Raw genomic sequence first — 17,635 nt, 5'->3', positions numbered from 1 at the left:
TGAACCACATTCAGAAGGACCTTAAACATTCATATTCTAACTACTCATAATTCTCAAAGGGCAACGAAATCTCATATGCACAATGCTGATTAAAGGACAAGAGGCCAATAAGTGAATAAATAAAACCAACCTAACTTAAAACACCATAATTCACAAATGACAAAGAAAAAAACCATGACAGCCTGAAGCCAGAAGCAGCCCTGCCCAACTAAAACATGGGATCATATAAATACAAACAACTTGCAAAGTCCACCCACATTAATCTGTGCTTAACCCACAGGTAGAAAGATATTTTTTCTAATCTCTTAAGTGGCATGTCATCCAGGCCCTCTGGAGACTGCCATCCAACTAGCAGGTTTCCTATCCAACCTACAGCTGAGAACAACATTTAATTACCATGTTTAATTGATCTTGTTAACTGTTAGGGTGGACAGCTTTGATCTCGCCTGCTGATAGCTAGTTTAGGACTACAAAAGAAACTGGGACTTTGCATAAATGCCAAGCCTTCAGTGTGCATTTTTAAATTCCTTCTATTTCTCAATCTCCCTTTCTGTTTGTGCACTAACGCTCCTGATAACAGGACCAAAGCACATGCCCTCATTTATCATATCATTTATTTGAACACGCACGGGGGAAAAAAAGAAAGAAGAGGAGGAAAAGGAAATTCCCCTTCCTTCACCCAGAAATACAGAAAAAAGCCAGGAATTACCATAGTGAATCTGGCCTTGGCAACATTAAGCACAGTATGCAACAGCTGATGGCAGCCAGCACCAAACACTTCGGAGGAAGGCGCAGGCACCACTAAGCACGTGTGGGATAATCTGCTCCCCATGCCCCTTGAAAGCCTCATCTGACTCTCCACTGGTTAGAGGGTGGTTTAAATTCCAGGACAGAGGTTTTGAAAAATTTCACTGGCTTTCCACTGTGTTGTTTTATGTTTGTTAATAGGTTCACCCAAAAAATGCCTCTTCTGCAGGAACTTAATATTAGTAGCTTAGGAGAGAAGCCCACAAGACCAAGATGACTAGCTCGCACTCAACCAAGCCGAGATTGTGCCAATACTAATAGGAAGAGAAACTTCTGAGGACACTTTATTATATCCTAAAATATCTAGGAACCTTCAAAATATATCCTAATTAAAAACAACTAAATACAAGTATGTTTAATTCATTAACTGCCTCTCCTAAACACCGTTTTCCTGAACGATCAAGCCAATCATAAGATCTACAGAAATAAATGTTTATAGGTGGTGTATAATAGGTTCTGAGCAATGTACAAAGCAGCTCTAAATTTCAGCCAAAGAGTGTCAACTGTTTTCAAAACAGCAAGCCAAACCCTCATCAAACTGAATTCAGCTGGAGCTTTGCCACTCAGCAGGACAGCAACTTGGCCCACCGTCCCCATGGGAAATCTTTTTCTAACTCAGACTTTCTTCCTGCTTATTTCAAATGAAATCTCCTTTGGATCAGGTTGAATTTCCACAGATAATTAGTCTTGCACTAGCTAAATAAAACGGGAGTTATATTGCTTTTGAGCAGCAATCTGAATAATTACAACAGGGTAAAAGAGAAAATGTCTTTTTTTTTTTTTTCTCTTCCTAGAGGAACTTAGCCATTAACTGTTTAACATGGTTTGAACTTTGCTGCTGAATCTTCATATTACACAGCAACAGAGAGGAGAAAAGTACCATTGCGCACAGTCACCTGAAGCATCTGTAGAGTATCGTAGCTGACCTGTAGCTTCCAAATACCACTAGAACAGAATTATTCCCCTCAAAGTCAGTCCTTTCTCACCAAAGCTTCCTCAACAGCACACCATGGGTTTGATGGTTGGTTTGAGGGTTTGTTGTTTTTTGGTTTTTGGGGTTTTTTTTGTTGGTTGGTTTTGTTTCCCCGCCCCCCCCAAAATCTTTTTCTAAAGAAGGTTTCTTCTTGTTATTACAAGATGACAGCTATTTTGTACACTCTTTCCTTACACCAGAAGCTATGGAAACCGCAGAAAGTCAGTGAGCCCTTTCATCTCCTACCTACTGCTGACACTGTCTCAAATAATGCTCACTTTTGGTGGCTAGGGATGGAGGAGGGGTTTCCCTAGGAATAAGCTGAATAAAGCTTCCTGTTCGGCTAAAGCAGGAAATGTGCTCCAGTGCTGCCTTGCACACAAAGAGTGGAAAATACTTACTAAACAAAATAGCAGGAGATGAAGTGTAAACTGGATTGTCCTTCCATCATGGAGACAAATAGAAAGCCATACTCCCCATCCCCCTAGCTCTCTTGCATTAATGTGCTTAAACTTGAAAAAAAAAATACATACATATGTATACATGTTCTGCATGAACATCAAATGATTACGCTGTGCCTTTAAAAACAAACACTGCAGGATTTTAAACAACAACAATGCTAATTAGGAGGTAGCACTTCCTCCCTCCCACAGGATCAGTTTCTTCTTGTTAGAATAGGAGGTACAACTGGCCAAACCCCATCCTACTACTGGAGAAACTGAACCAGAAGTTGTCATTAGGTTAACCTCCCAGCGTTTCTCTCAAAACATCTCTTCAGAAAGACTAAAAATAAATAGCATAGAAGATGGAAAGGGACAGCCTTCCAGTGTGTCGAACCATTAGGACTCACAGAAAAGAACAGCAATATTAATTTTTGCATAAGTATCTGCAGATGGTAGAAGACAAATATTAATGGAAAAAATGTCCTTCTTCACACCCTACAAAAACAATGACTGTGTAAGACCTCACAGCATTTCCTAAAAGCTGGCCTTCTAATTCACAGAAGATTTCTCCGCTGCCATCATACGCCTTTTGATGAGCTCTGATCACTTCAAAGAGGCACTTGTCCTCACCCACCCTGATGTTTAAGAACTGAAAGTGATGAAAACTACATCACCTAATGCTAGGTCACAGCTACAGATGCACACTGCTAGAAGATGAAAAGCTGTTAGGCAAGTTCCATGGTGTAAAACATATTAGGGCAGCTGGATGCTGGAAACTTATAACAAAACACCACGCAAAGCAGCAACGCACATAAGCTTAATGAAAACCTGATGAAAGACACTTAAAAAAAGTCCTGAATCCAATTAATTCTCTAGACGTGGCTAGTGCAGTTAAACTAAGGTCACAAGTATTGCAGACTACACTTGAATTTTATAATGAGCCACCTCGAGCCACTAGCGCTTCCCACCACCATGAGTTATAAGCCAGTCATTGGCCCCATAGGGACATGTCTCATCATATTTTGATGTCCCTTCTTATCGCACAACACCCTGCTCATCATGCAAAGCTCAAATACACGTCAGGAAAGCATTTTACTAAATGGCCTTAAAAATATCCTTGTATTGAAACAGTCAGGCACAAGTTCATCAGTTGAGGGACATGAAAAGAAGCTTCTCTACCAACCTAAATGGAGAGTTTAAGATGGCCAACCCAAACCAGAGAGAGCTGAACCATTCCAGTGAACCGCAACATCAGTGGTGACCCCTCAAAAAACAACCATCACTAAGACTACATGCAGCTGAAAGCTACCTTCAATATCCTGAAGCAGACATGAAATTAAACTCTCTGAGTGCATGTAGCACACCAATACAAACCCCTTGGAAAGCAGGCCTCCCAGTTGAAGGGCATGGCAGAAGTCTAGCTACTCCTGACAGATAAGCAAGCTTCCCCCTAGTTAGTAAGGGTTGCAAAGATGTAGCACCTACTGCAATACATCATTAACCAGTTCGCCACATCAGAAAGGCCTTTCACATGTGGTGCAATGAATGGATGCATCTGAACTAATGCACTCACTACAGGATACCAAAGAGTATATAACAGAGGAGAAACAGCAGGGATAATTCAAGACACGTTTACCTCGTAATACTCGAATACGTATATCTAGGAGCATATGGATCCTGCACACACACACAAGGACGCACCGTACAGCCAGACATGCAAGCACAGTCCATGACTGTAAAGAACAACTAACTGAAGACAAAGAGCTTTATTCTGCCTGCTTTCCCTCCCTCACATCCCCCCACCCATGCTCAGCAAGGAACAAACACTAATGGACCCCTGTTATCTGAAGGATACTACAGGGAAAGTTTACTTTGAAACAAAATTATGATTTTTCACAAATAAAAACCCCTTACAATTTCAAAGTATGCACTTTCCCAAGCTTCAGGGACATACGTAGCATAGCTTATACCAGCCATCAGTCTGCAGCTACTTCCCAAGATGTGGTGTGACCCAGATTTGAAGTTTGCTAGTCCTCTTCTGGTCCTTCCCATATAAGATCATGATGGGATCACAAAAGTCACCCTGGGACCTTTGGTTCCAAAAGGAAATTATTCTCTGGGCCTCACAAAGCTATTTATTCAAGTAGAAATTACCCATGATTTGAAAAGTAGGTGTACAATGTCCTATCCCCTCAGCCTGAAAGCCAGAGCAGAATACTTAAGTCATCTGATACAATGTCATGTTGCATCTGCCCCTGCACCACAAGAGATACAGTAGTTTACAATATTTTCCCCACAAGAAAAGGTTTATGAGCAATAAGAATCTAGTGAGTGGGAAAGCAATTAAATTTGTTTACAATCCTTGTTGTTCTTACAGTCCCACACCAGCAAACAGCTTTCTCCATGAAACTTCTGTATCTTCAAAAATGGGAAAGAAAATCCCCCTTGTCATTGTTCCCAAACAAAGCCAGCATTATTTGTGAAAAATTGCCTTTGTTTTGCAGATATTGCCCTTTAATGTCAGGAACAGGGTTAAACTTGCAGACAAGCCTTAATGGCTTGCATTATAGAGAGGTTGGTGATGCTAACTACAACTGATCATCCCACCCCATGTCCTTGACCAAATTACAGTATGTAGAAAGCATAGAAGAGAATTGACATGTCTTTATATGCAACTTCATGTCAATATGCTTAGCCTATGCATCAATTCCTTGTGACCAATAGGCAAACAAAATAATCTTCCTTTACAAAAAGGGTATATTTCATATTATTTTAAAAAAAAATAGAAAAAAAAATCATTAATTCTTGTTGACTTTAATAAATGAGATCTTTGAAAAGTAAATATTAGCAGCAGCAATGCAGCTGTTAAGTAGCAAAACTAAATTTGACAGCAGAGACACCACTTACCAAAGAATTTAAAACCAAATGGAGAAAGCCAAACAAAAGAACTGTGTCCAGTTTTGTGAATTGCAATGACAAGAGCAAAGATCATCAAATTAAAAGCAATAACAGGCTTAGCTCAAAGGACTGAGTTGTAATAAAAAAAAATAAGTAGCAAATATATAACTTGTGCAAAACGATGACCAAGAGAGAATATAATAACTGACACATGTAAAATTTTAGGGTTTGCACAGTGCAGCACCAGCTTTATTTCGCCCTTCCCTTTAGATGCGTTGCATCCTTGTACAGTAATAATTAGCTCCCTATTTAAAACAGAGATAAATAAATACTGCTTCCTAGAAGGGCACCAATGTAATACACCACCATACTGCAGGTATCCCCAATAATAAAACATTCTCATTTCAAGTCTGACTGCACCATGCCGTGCCAAACTAACATAACTACATTGGCAGAAAAGGATATATCCGTCTTGGTGAGGAAGAAAAGCTCCTTAAGTTTGTCAAGCAATTACAAAGCACCAAAAAAGTCAAACTGGTTATCACAAAACTTTAGCCTAACACTTGCAAACCACAGAAAGAGCCTTTTGGTAAGGGTGATGATGGTTACCTCCTTTGGAGGTACTGTATACTGAAGTATACCATGAGGAATAATTTTGCAATGAAATAGGTAAATTACCCATACAGGGTTCATACTCTTTGAATCTTATCTATGAAAGGTCTTCCTTATCAATTTTGTTCATAAGTACGCCAGATACAAAGCAGGCTTTCTACTTCCATTTAAAAGAAAACTATTGGTGGTCTCCGATCAGCAATCCTATTTAGGCTAGGCTTACACCTTACACAGCTGCCACAGAAGTTGCAACACAGTTCTTTGCATTCCTGAATGTTTCCAACACATTGAGAAAGCTAAGCTGATGTTGCAAGCCATCTTTCACTTACTCTGTGGGTAGCTAGGACACGTACAAATGAAACCCCATGTAGCAGATGATACAATTTTTACGGCATCCTTTCTCCAAAGTTGGACCAAGCTCGGAAAAAACTCTCCCTACAGCTCTGTGTAGCTGTACAATTAGTCGCTTCTGAGGGCTGCTTTACAGGCTCAGAAAGAAACTTAAGAAGAACCTCCTCGTACTGCCACTACTAAGGAAGCCGAGGCCGAATCTGGATCTTGCTGCTGGTGCTCCGTATGAAGCAAGATCAATTTTTTATATTTTGAAAATACAAACTTGGGATCAGTTCTGCACACAGAATAGCAGCTCAGGAGAACCGAGAGATACAAAACCAGCTGCAAAGTACGCCCAGGTTTCTATTTACTGAGGTCTTCCCATGCACACACAAAAGAATTAATCGGGCATGTGGGCTGCACTGTCAGGAGCCCGGCTGATCCCAGGTCTAGCGCAAACCCGGCATGAACGCAGAAACAAACCGGCCCAGCCCTCCCTCAGGACCTCCGCGCTATCTCCCAGCTAAAACCTCCCCGCGGGGGAAGCGCTGACAGCCAGCCCGCTCGCCCCCGGCCCCTCTCAGCCCGCTGCCCTCGCTGCAGACACTCTCTCCCAACTGAATTACACTTCTGCCACACAGAGGCACTGGGAAAACACCGGCGGCCGCCGGCCCCGCACGCTGACACCTCCCTGCCCGGGCGGCAGCCGGCGCCGGAGCCGCCGGGACGAAGCCCGGGGCCGCGGTCAGTGCGGGGGGACGAGCAGCGCCGCGCTGCAGCCGCCAGACACCGGCGGGGCCCCGGCAGGAGCCGCGGCGGGACGCCGGGGGCGGCCGCCGCCACCCGAAGGCGGGGAGGATGCTCAAGTTTCCCTCTTTCTTTTCTTGTTTAAACAAATAAGTAAAGCAAAGCCTGCCGCGCCGACCGCCCCGCCACCGGGCGGGCTCCCCCCGGCCGGTCCCCCCCGCCGAGCCGCCCCGCCACCCGCCACCGTCCCGGGCTCGCAGCGGCGGGGAAGGGTCGCACTCACGGATCTTGACTTTGCGGTGGTCGAGGCGGGCGAGCAGCGCTTCCAGGGCGCCGAGGCGGCGCTGGAGCCGGGCGTTGCGGTGGCAGAGGGAGTCCGCCTCGCTGAGGATCCCGCCGAAGATGTCGCCGGCGCAGCGGGAGAGGTCGGAGAGCTGCATCAGCAGCGACACCAGCGCGTACGAGCTGACCTGCTCCAACGCCCCGAAGAGCGGCACCGCGCTGCGGCGGCGCCCGCCGCCCCCCTCCGCCGCCCCGGCGTGGTCCCCCGGTGCCGGGCCGCCCCGCTCCGCGCCGTCCCCGCCGGCCTCCTCCAACCTGCACAGCTTCAGCGGCTCCAGGGTCCGCAGCGGGAACGGCATCGCGGCCGGGGGAAGGAGGGCAGCGCAGGGCACGGTGGCGGGGTCGGGCGGGGAGAAGCTAGGCGTCCCCGGTGCAAAAAGTCTTCATCCGCGCAGCGGCCGCGGTGACAAAAGTTCAGAAAGAGGAGAGAGAGAGGGAGAGAGGCAGAGAGGGAGGGAGAACAACAACAACAAATGAATCGGGGCGGGCGGGCTACGCGCTCCGGGGCCGGGGGGGAGCAGCAGCTGCCGCCGCCTGCGCGGAGGGGGAGCCCCGCGCGGCGCCCATGTGCGGGAGCGGCCCCCGGAGGAGGGAGCGGCCCCGGGAGGCGGGAGGGGAGGGGAGCGGGGCGGCCGCCGCCGCACGGCGGGAGCGGGGAGAGCCCGCGGCGGCGCGGCGCTGCCCTGCGGCCGGGAGGCAGGAAAGAGCCCGGCTTTCTCTCGCCGAAGTAGAGGTTGGAGGGGGGGAGGAAGCGCGGGAGGGGGGCTGAAGCGCCCTGAAAGCGGCCACAAAGGAGGAAAGGCAGCCAGAGAGCAGGGGCGGGGAGGAGGAGGAGGAGGAAGGGAGAGAAAAGCCCGGAGCAGCCCCACCTGGGGAACCCCGCGCCGTTGCAGGCACTTTTCTGAACGCACCAAACTCCCAACCCGGAAAGCGAGAGCTGGAAAGAGAGGAGGAGAGAGCGGAGGGGGGAAAAAAAAAGCCTCTACGAACCTGGGAACAGAAAAAGAGGCCGCCGCCTACCTGCGGCTCCCCGAACTGGAGCCTCTGCCAGCGCCTCACCCTTCCTAGCCAGCTAACAGCCAAGGTGGCCGCGGCCGGCCCGGCGCCGCGGCTCTCGGCGCCCAGGCCAGCAGGGCTCCCCAGGGCGCCACCAGCCCCCTCCGGCCCCTCTGCCTCCTGCCCGGCGAAGAAGACAGGGCAGGTCACCGCTGGCGTCTTGCCTCAGCCTTTTCCCCTGCCTTGCCGCAGGTCAGGCCGGAGATGCTGCTCCAAGGCAGGGGAAGAGCAGCCTGCCTGGGAAACACGAGCTGCGGAGTGAGCGGAGCTGTAATCGTTGTTTGTGGTTAATTTTTAGTAAGGTTGATACCAACGTAGGAAAAGCAAAGTCTGAACCAGGCAGCACGACATCGAGTGTCGCAGCACAAAACATCACCCCAGCACGTAATTCTGGTACGGACCGAAGGCAGGTTCAAGCCTTAGAAGCCCCTGCACTTTGCCCATGTAAGACACAATCAGCTCTCCATCAAGATGACGGCTCTGATGGGCTATTCCCCACAGAACCAATTTAGTCTACTAGCAACTGTCAACAGCTGCTATTTAACTTTAATTGGAAAATGGCCTACTGGCTGTGGGCTCCTGCTAAATGATAAAGAGAGGAACCCAATCCCACTCTTCTTATGGAAAAGGGCCCTGGGGAAAAGTGGTTCTGTGGTCCCTTCCTGACCCATAGCCTGCTCTGGCTCCCGCTGCAGCTGCAGCTGGTGACTCTACGTGATGAAAGAAAGAGAACCAGCTGGAGAAGGAAGGACCCAGGGACAGATCCACTGTGCCCTTCCGTTAGCATCTTGGGGGCACATAATTTATAATAAAATATCTTCATCAAAATAATTCTCGTATGTAGTTTTAGCCTTGGTTACTTAAGGGAAATCTGAAGAAAACAATTCCACTAGTAGCGTTTCAGAAGCTCGTTGGAGCATGGAGGAGTTCGGGGGCAAGGCCGCAGGCAGTGGAATACAAACTAAAGGTTCAATGGCACACACAAGAGTTAAGATCTACAGGAAACACGTTTAGGGGTGATACTCATTCACAAAAATTGCAAGTCACTAATTCTTCTCATACATTAAGCTAAAAAAGGCTTCCATCTTCAAGTTTTCCTTGGGAAAAAAAAAAATAATGCAATCTAGTGTAATAAAGTGTAAAAAATCTAGTGCCATGGTCGAGTTGACAGGGTGGTGTCAGGGCAACGGTTGGACTCGATGATCCCTGAGGTCTCTTCCAGCCTGGTTGATTCTGTGATTCTGTGAAAATAAAGAACAAACCCGCCTTTCTTCAGACCTCAGTACAAACAGGTTACCAATGGATAACTTTGCAACTTGTAATGCTTCCGCTGGTTTTGTGTTACCGACAGTACCACTGAGTGCATGTGTGCAGTATTTGTAGCAACTGATGAGAAGAACACGGTACAAACAGGCTAAATGGTGTTTAATCAGGGTTTGAAGCACATAAGGAATCCTAAGCAATAGTCTTGCTACGAGGAAGCTGTCAGGACTGATTAACAGAGGATGGAAAGCAGTCATTCGCTCATATTGAATTCTTCTGGTTTTATTTTGGGACATAATGTCTTCATTAGTTCTTAGATGTGTTTGTTTGGGATAGTCGTTTGATAAAAACTATGGCCTGTTCACTGGCATGTTTCAACGTGAAAGGAGCATATCTTGATACGTTTTTTTAAACTATAGGAGTATCATGGGGAAACCAAGTATGAGGTGGACTTAAATATAAAACACAGTAGAAAGAAAACAAGCAGAGAGCTCAGTTTAGGTGTCAGCTGAAAAGAACCCACAGCAATGTATCTGCCAGGGCAGATATCATAAGACTGTGAGCATGTTTGTCTCATTGGAAGTTACTTATTTTTATTTTGAAGTTTTAGTAATAGGTAGTTTAAAAAAGATATATTTACCAGTCTAATATCCTTTCTGAAAATTCAGATCAAATCCTGATACTGCGAATAGTTTTGCCTTTTCTTATGTGTAAGCAGGAAAAAGTATTTAAAACAGATTTGAGCACAGGGAGAATAATAACAAGAAATCAAAACTTTAGGCAACACCGAAATGCAATAAAGAGCCTCAGCTACTGCGAGTGAGTGGAATTTCGCTGCCAGTGAAGCCTACTTTACCTATTTCACTGGTTCCTATGTTTGCAACTGTAAAAATGAACTACTGTGACAGCTTGAATATTTCTGGTGGGAATAATATCTCATAAAAAAGAAGGTCTTTATAGGACTGACAGTTAAACCAAGTTAAGAAATAAATCTGAATTTGAAATGCACTGATGATCTTGAAACATTCAAAGTCTGTATGTTTTTCTCTTTAATTTACTTGGGTCTGTTTTTCTGGGATGGGCTGTTGCTATATGGAATACTCAGAAAAATACAGATGTGAAAAAAATGTAAATACTGAGTGACTGAAATGTGAACATTGGTTAACTGAAACCAGTAAAGGATGGTCTCAGAGCTTGTTTCTTCCCGTGCGAAAGGCAGGGACATAGGAAGGGAAATGGAGCTTAAATACTTACACAGTTGGAGATTTAAAGTATTCACTGTGCTGGAAAGGAAGCATTTAAAATTTCTAAGTTCAGCGGAAATACAGACTTTCTTAGGGACACACACACACCCCCAGCTCCCATGCATATTTTCTACTTCAAGTGGTTATTGCTGGAAATGTTTCCTTTTCTGACAGCACCACAAGGATGCTCCTGCCCCTTTTTTATACTCAGGTGGGCACCGCAGGCCGGGGGGCAACGCCTGGCAGGGCAGAGGTGGTGACTGCCCCTGGGCTTCTCCCTGCTCTCCATCAGGTTGCTGCCCTCCGCTGAGCCACCGCTGCAGCTCACAGCCCTGCAAGTTCGCATCAGTGCAGGTTGTGGCAATCGTGGTGTGTAAGTGGTGGGAGCAAGGGGCTGCTTTCCATTTAGCTACGTCTGCTGGACATGGAGGTGTGCGAGCTCAGCGGGTAGCAGTCGCTTTCACTTGTGCTGCTAAGCCCGGCAGAGCTGTGACCCGGAGTCCTGGGTCTCACACCTGCAAATACCCTTGGTCAGGAGTGGGAGAGCCTCTGAGAAGAGGAACAGAGCCTAGAAAACCGAGAAGCAAAGGAGGAAGGCAGGCAAAAGGACAGTAGAGACTTTACTAAGTATTTTAAGTCAATATTGATTTCATTTTTAATGAGAATTCAAAGTTCACTGGAAAGTTCATTATGTCTGAATTGTAGCTTTCTTCCTTCAGCATTTTAAGCTTCAAATTACCAAATTAAGGACCTAATAACTTTCGTGTTCTATTTCAAGCAACAGAAGACAAGTCTTGTGGGAGTTACTCATCACCCATTGTGGAATGAATGCCGTCCTTCCCTCAGCTTCTTCCGCAATCCATTTGGGCTCTCAGAAGCAAACGGCGAGCAGTAGTACAAGAGCCATGTGGCCAACCATGAAACATCAGACAGCTCTTCCTGAAATTGTAGTTACATGCCAAGAGGGTAGTTTAGATGTGGTCAGCTAGGATCACCAGGCTCATCCATTGTACCTTAGCCCACAGATTCAAGTCGCATGCCCGTGTAAGCTAGGATAATCCAACCAAGTTGATACACAGAAATACACAACAGTACAGCTTGGGGGGATGGAAGAGGGCATTTCTTGGTTGCTCCCAGAGCAGCACTGATGAGCTCTGGTTTGTGATTTAGAAAGCAAGCTCAATGTTCTGGGCACATAGTCAGCTTCTGTATTTTTGAGTTACTTTGGCTGTTGAGCTGTAGAAGTTTGGTGTAGGCTTAAAATAGAGTCAATTCTGCAAGAGAAGGATGTTTTCTGACATTTTATTCTTTCCTGGTTAACCAAAAGTATGTGGATGCTCCCAGTCTCGTTGGGGCACTGGAGTCTTTTAATCATCATACATTTCATTTCTGTCTTTTGTCAAAGAAACCTGCATAAGATAGGCAGAAAATGGGAATAGATCTGACTCCTGACAAAGTTAAATGGTACCAGAATTTTACCCATTTCTTTTGTGGTCTGTCCCTCATGACTGCATACTTTTTGTGCTTTATATAAAAATTAACAAATTATCACATTAATTACCACAGGAAAAATGATAGCTGTTTTGCTGGGTTTTTTTAAATTTACATTCCACTATGTTAGACTGAAGATCACCTTTGCCTGACGATGCAGCAGAACTTCCAATCATCACTTTTCTTCAAGCTTACCAATGCCAGGAACTGGTATTTTTGTATACTGGAATTAGTACCCAGCATGGCCCAAAAGACTCCCTCCTTGTCAATAAAACCTGTGGATATTCTTTTAAAACTAATAGCAGAACCTCTCTGATGACGACAGGCGTTTCTCTGACACAGGTTGCTTATAAAGTCCTATTTCCCTGGGCATTCGTCATTTCAAACTTCTGTCAGCCCCCAAGCTCTCCTTGTCTGGCTTATCCCTGGGTCATGCACCTGCTTGAAGCCTGGAGCTGAGCTCCCTTTTCTATTCTGATTTTCTTCACCACGTTATCTTCACCATTAAGCAAAGGCAGCAGTGTAATTACAACACCTTCATCCCTGTTATTCAAAGTACTTAGCAGATGTATCCACACTTTCATAGTACACGAGTTTAATATTTTCTTGAGCGCTATCTTAAAGGTTAGTGGTTTGTTGCACCAGTCCCAGTGATTTTACTGTCCCTGCTCTGTTTTCTCAGTGCTAACATTAAGCTAAAACTTATTCTTTGAGTCTGTCCAGCTTGTGGTTTAGACCTTGTGTTGTTCTGCTAGCTGGTCCCTGAGCTTTTCAGAGCTACAAAGCTCTGCATATCTACACAAGTGCAAGAGTGGGCACACTATGTTCTGCCAGCTTAAAAACTCTCAAACCCTTTCTCATTTTTCTATCTTTATACAGTTATCTTTGGATAAAAGCCATGCTAGCAATGGTGCAATGGAACAATCAAAGCTAACTGCAGTAGGAACGACACCGTGGAGGAAGCTGTAGTTGTGATGGCCTTAGGATATGATTCAACAACACACCAACCATGCATAACAGCTCTTTGCCGCTAAAAGAGGAGCTCTTCCAGCCCTGCTTTCTTCCTTCCATTCCTGCTCACAGATGCATGGTCTGTAGCTTACTCTGCAAGCATCTGAAGACCTCAGTGTAGAACTACTGCAGCTCTGCTGCATAAAATGAGGCTGCTGACATGCCATGAAGAAATTGCAGGAAAATGTACTCTCGTTATCTGCACCTCAGCACGCAGCAGTTTGTTGTACCATTCTCAGGGGAGCAGAATGGTGGGGGAAAATCTAGGTTGTGAATAGAAAAACATGCAAGAGATCACAGAGCCTGTGAAAAGATGACTATAGCATTACAGCCCCCTCAGAGCTCAGAGCACATAGTGATCATCAGAGGCTTTTGGTCCTTTTGTTCAGTGGACCACAGAGCAAAGAGAAGACTGCCAGCCACTATGGCAGTGTGGGACTGAGAGACAACCTGCCTCTAGGGCTCCAGTTCTTGGAAATGGAAACAGCCCCAAGCTGAATCTCCCTGTAGAGAAACCAAGTTGCTGAGAGATTATCTCATTGGATCAATAATACAGCTCCTGGAGTTGCCATACCAATTTTCTTCATTTGGTTGAGGCATTTCTGTGTCTTTAACACAGTTCATTTCTCACTTCCACTTGCTCTGTGGCAGAAAAAACTTCTGATATATTCTTTTTTTTAATTGATAAAGTGTTTAGGTTTCTGCTTCACAAGGACTTGAGTCATCTAAATATCATGGAATCAGAATGACAGAATGGTTTGGGTTGGAAGGGACCTTTAATGATCATGTAGTCCAACCCCCCTGCCACAGGCAGGGACACCTTCCACTAGACCAGGTTGCTCAAAGCCCCATCCAACTTGGCCTTGAACACTGGCAGGGAGGGGGCAGCCACAGCTTCTCTGGGCAACCTGTTCCAGTGTCTCACCACCCTCACAGTAAAGAATTTCTTCCTAAAATCTAATCTAAATCTAATCTAAATCATGTATAATTATTAATTATTACTGAGTTACATAGCTACAGGTATGCATACAGCAAGTGACTGTAGGACAGGAATATGGGTATCATTGTTTGTGAAAGAAAAATTTCATCTGGAAAAACAAAGGCTGGAGGAATTATCAGCTGAAAATCAGACTCAACATATGAGATTTCATAAATGCTGAGGAAAGTCCTTTGTTGCTGTCCCTAGCTTTAATGAGAACAGCTTGTGTCGAAAGCTTTCATAAATTCCATATGAAATTTTTTATTTACCTAACACACTGACCACATTTATGTCTTCTCTAATTGTGTTATATGTGGTCTCCTTTGAAGTAATTACACAGTTTACATTTTGATTCATTAACTAAAAATTGTAACAAAAAACCTAAAACAGTTTGAAAAACAATTCAATCAAACAAGACTTGAAATTGTATTCTTTTATCAAGACTGATTCTGTTCTCCAATGAATGCCTCAGGACTCAGGGCAAACAATACATCCAACGGACAGGAGCCTCTTAAACTGATCCCTGAACGTGCAGACTGTGCTGGTCCCTAAAGCAGAACTCAGCTTCTCCTTAGGTATTAGCTTCCCACCACCAGTCACTACAGCTACAGAAAAGTACTTGTTTAAAGTATATATATAACACTCTCTAAAAAATATGCCACCCTCTTTTATTTCAGTTGATGAACGCAGATCAGTGGTATGCCAGTCAGTCACAAATGATTTTTGATACGTTGCAGCAGGTCATGCCTCATAAACAAAATACAGGCTTTGGTCAGTGAAAAAACGCAGTGTGTGATAAACCATTGTCCTGGTTTCATTGGGATTTTGTTTCAGTTTGTGGCCAGCCGTGGTGATCAGGGCCATTAGCAGTTAAACGCAGGGCAGCTGACCCCGGCTGGCCCACAGGTGTATTCTATATCATTAACATCAAGTTCACTATAAATGGGAGGGTCTGGGGGAAATGGGGGGGTTGGTTTTGGTCTCTTCTCCTTTTCTTCCCTCATTTCCAACAGTCATGATTCCTGGAGCAACTTACTGGTGATCAGTAGATAAGTATAGTTTTGTCTCTTTTGTGTTGTTGTTTATATTGATTTCTTTATTTCATTAAATCTCTTTAACTTCAACCTACAAGTCTCCCTCCTTTTCCCAATTCCCTTCCTCATTTAGGGAAGGGACATTGGGTGATAGAAAAGCTGTTTATTGTTTAGCCCTGGGCACAGCCTAAATGAGGACAACCATCTATCAACCAACCCAGATTTCCCTGTTCTCTTCCCTGTGAGTGAGCATAGTTTGTCCCTGTGATCTACACTGTGGATGAACCAGTCGCTGGTGAAGTTACAGCGGGGCTGTGTGCATCAATCTGCAACAGACTCTGCTACTGTCTAAACTCACCTCTCCATTTTTTTAGATGTTTTGGATACCTCCTGACATTTTCAGATTAAAAGAAAAGACAAAGTACTTCCTAAATATGTTTAGTGTACTATCCATGATTTGGATATCTACAGGATGCCAGAAAAAATTCTTTTGGCCTTAAGCTGACTTTTAAAAACATTCATTTGGGAAGAATCTACCATGGTGGTAGATCAGTAAAGGTCTCTGGCTGCCTTGTTTGTGTTCCTCTGCATAATTTAATCTTCCTGATGATTTGTTGGGCTGAGATTCAATGTGTTCATGCTGCAAAGCTCAGTGTTTCTGTTTAAATACCCAGTCAGTCTCAGAGACTGACATATTGCTACTAAATGAAGTCTAACGAAAAAATTTTGAATTCCAAAACAATAATTTGGAAGACTGAGAGTAAGGGAAAATCTATTTTATGCCTGTCTAGAGATTACACTGAATAACAAAGTCTACACTAAATGGAGTAACAGTTGAGGATCTGTACACCAAATTAGGAAATTCACAGTGATACATACCTGTGACGGCTGGCACACTTGTATTTTCTACGTCCTGTGCGGTGGTAGTACCACTGCTTTACAGCCGGTATAAATGATCTGAATTATTGGTGTTGTAGAAACATTACTATTAAAATTTCTAACTTGTACAAACAAAACCTTATTTTAAATTAAAAATAAATTGAGTGGTATTAGAGAAAGTAACAGAAATCAGGATTTTTAGCACATACTGCTCTCTGAGTATTCCCAAAAGGTTGTGGGTACCAAATATGTGATTATGCAATAACTGTAATAAATGCAGCTGTGTTTATTTCATTGCACAGATCAGACAAACTGTACAAGCTAAACATCAGTGTCTTGTTCATAAATCAGTAAAAAAAAATGTAGCACAGTACGCAAGATTTACTCAGACCTTTTTTCTGTTCCAAATGTTTTCAGACTTGGCAGAGCAAGTGTTCCTTGGAGGACTATGAATATGCCGAGTTTTAAGCATTTCTAGCAAAATAATTTTTTAGTTAGTTCAAGAAAAAAAAATATAAAGACTTTGCTTAATAGCATAGGAATCGACTTTTAAATACAGTGAAATACAGCTAAAAAAGTTCTGTTTAGTTTTTCTTAGAAGTGGGGTGAAAGAAAGTGTAAAGAATTTCAGGCCAAGGAATAGCTTCTTTAGAAGAAAAAAAAATCCTGACTGTATTTGAGCCTCCTTCCAGGAGCCTTCCTTACGGTCTCTTTCAGAAAAGTTTGTGAATTTAATCCCTGGTTGTACGTACTTGGAAAAAAAAAAAAACAAACACTTTCACAATGATGCCCCTTTGGTTCTTTAGTGTGTTGATTTTTCTGTGCTTTGTATTTAATGACAGTTATAACCACAGTTTTGAATAATAATAAAATTATTGTGATCCACAGCCAAAACTTGTAAATGCATGTAGTCAGTTATTTTCCACTGAAGTCTATAACTTTTTACTATGCTTTCTGTATAGTTGTTTTTTAAAATATATTTTGATAAGGAGGGGACACTTAAACCTGTTTTATTCCGATTCATTTAAGAAAACCTTAAAACAGAAGTCTTCTCACTAATATCTACTGTACCATACCATGATTAACTATTAGGCTAGATACCATTGCCTTCAGTGAAACAGCTACTCGCATGCCCACTGTATTCCATCACATATTTAAGCCATAAACGTTTTGCTAGAGGCCATACTTATTACACAGGAATATGGTGCACACAGTCACAGGTGTCCTGTTGGGACCTGAGACCTCTTGCTGCTATTTATTTTTAATATTTCCAATGCAAAGGAAAATGCTTTGAAAGTTTAACTTCTCCTTTGCTATTTTGATTTACTGGAGCAAAATCATATTAAAAAGAAAACTCTAGTATAGCATTTAGCGTGCGCATTGCTTAGAAACAGTTTTCTGTACACATATTTCTATGTACATGTATTCTCTTCAGGGAATGGATTTTTGTTTGTTTTTAGTTCTCCATATGTATATGCCTAACAAAACAGTCTGAAATTACAAACATGATTTCCAATGTCTGT

At 43.9% G+C, this 17,635-nt stretch overlaps 1 protein-coding gene across 1 annotated transcript in view; it reads right to left on the bottom strand.

Annotated features, from left to right (window-relative positions):
- The window catches only part of NHSL1 (NHS like 1), a 198,650-nt gene extending 191,196 nt beyond the window's left edge, over positions 1-7,454 (bottom strand). Inside the window, exon 1 of the mRNA XM_068403754.1 lies at positions 7,097-7,454. Coding sequence (XP_068259855.1) covers positions 7,097-7,454 — 358 coding nt within the window. The remainder of the gene's footprint in view (positions 1-7,096) is intronic.
- Positions 7,455-17,635: the final 10,181 nt, after the last annotated feature.

This window comes from Nyctibius grandis, chromosome 1, assembly GCF_013368605.1.
Source record: "Nyctibius grandis isolate bNycGra1 chromosome 1, bNycGra1.pri, whole genome shotgun sequence".
NCBI lineage: Eukaryota > Metazoa > Chordata > Aves > Nyctibiiformes > Nyctibiidae > Nyctibius > Nyctibius grandis.
The sequence above is the reverse complement of the archived record's forward strand: the minus strand, read 5'-3'. Positions and strand labels throughout refer to the sequence as shown.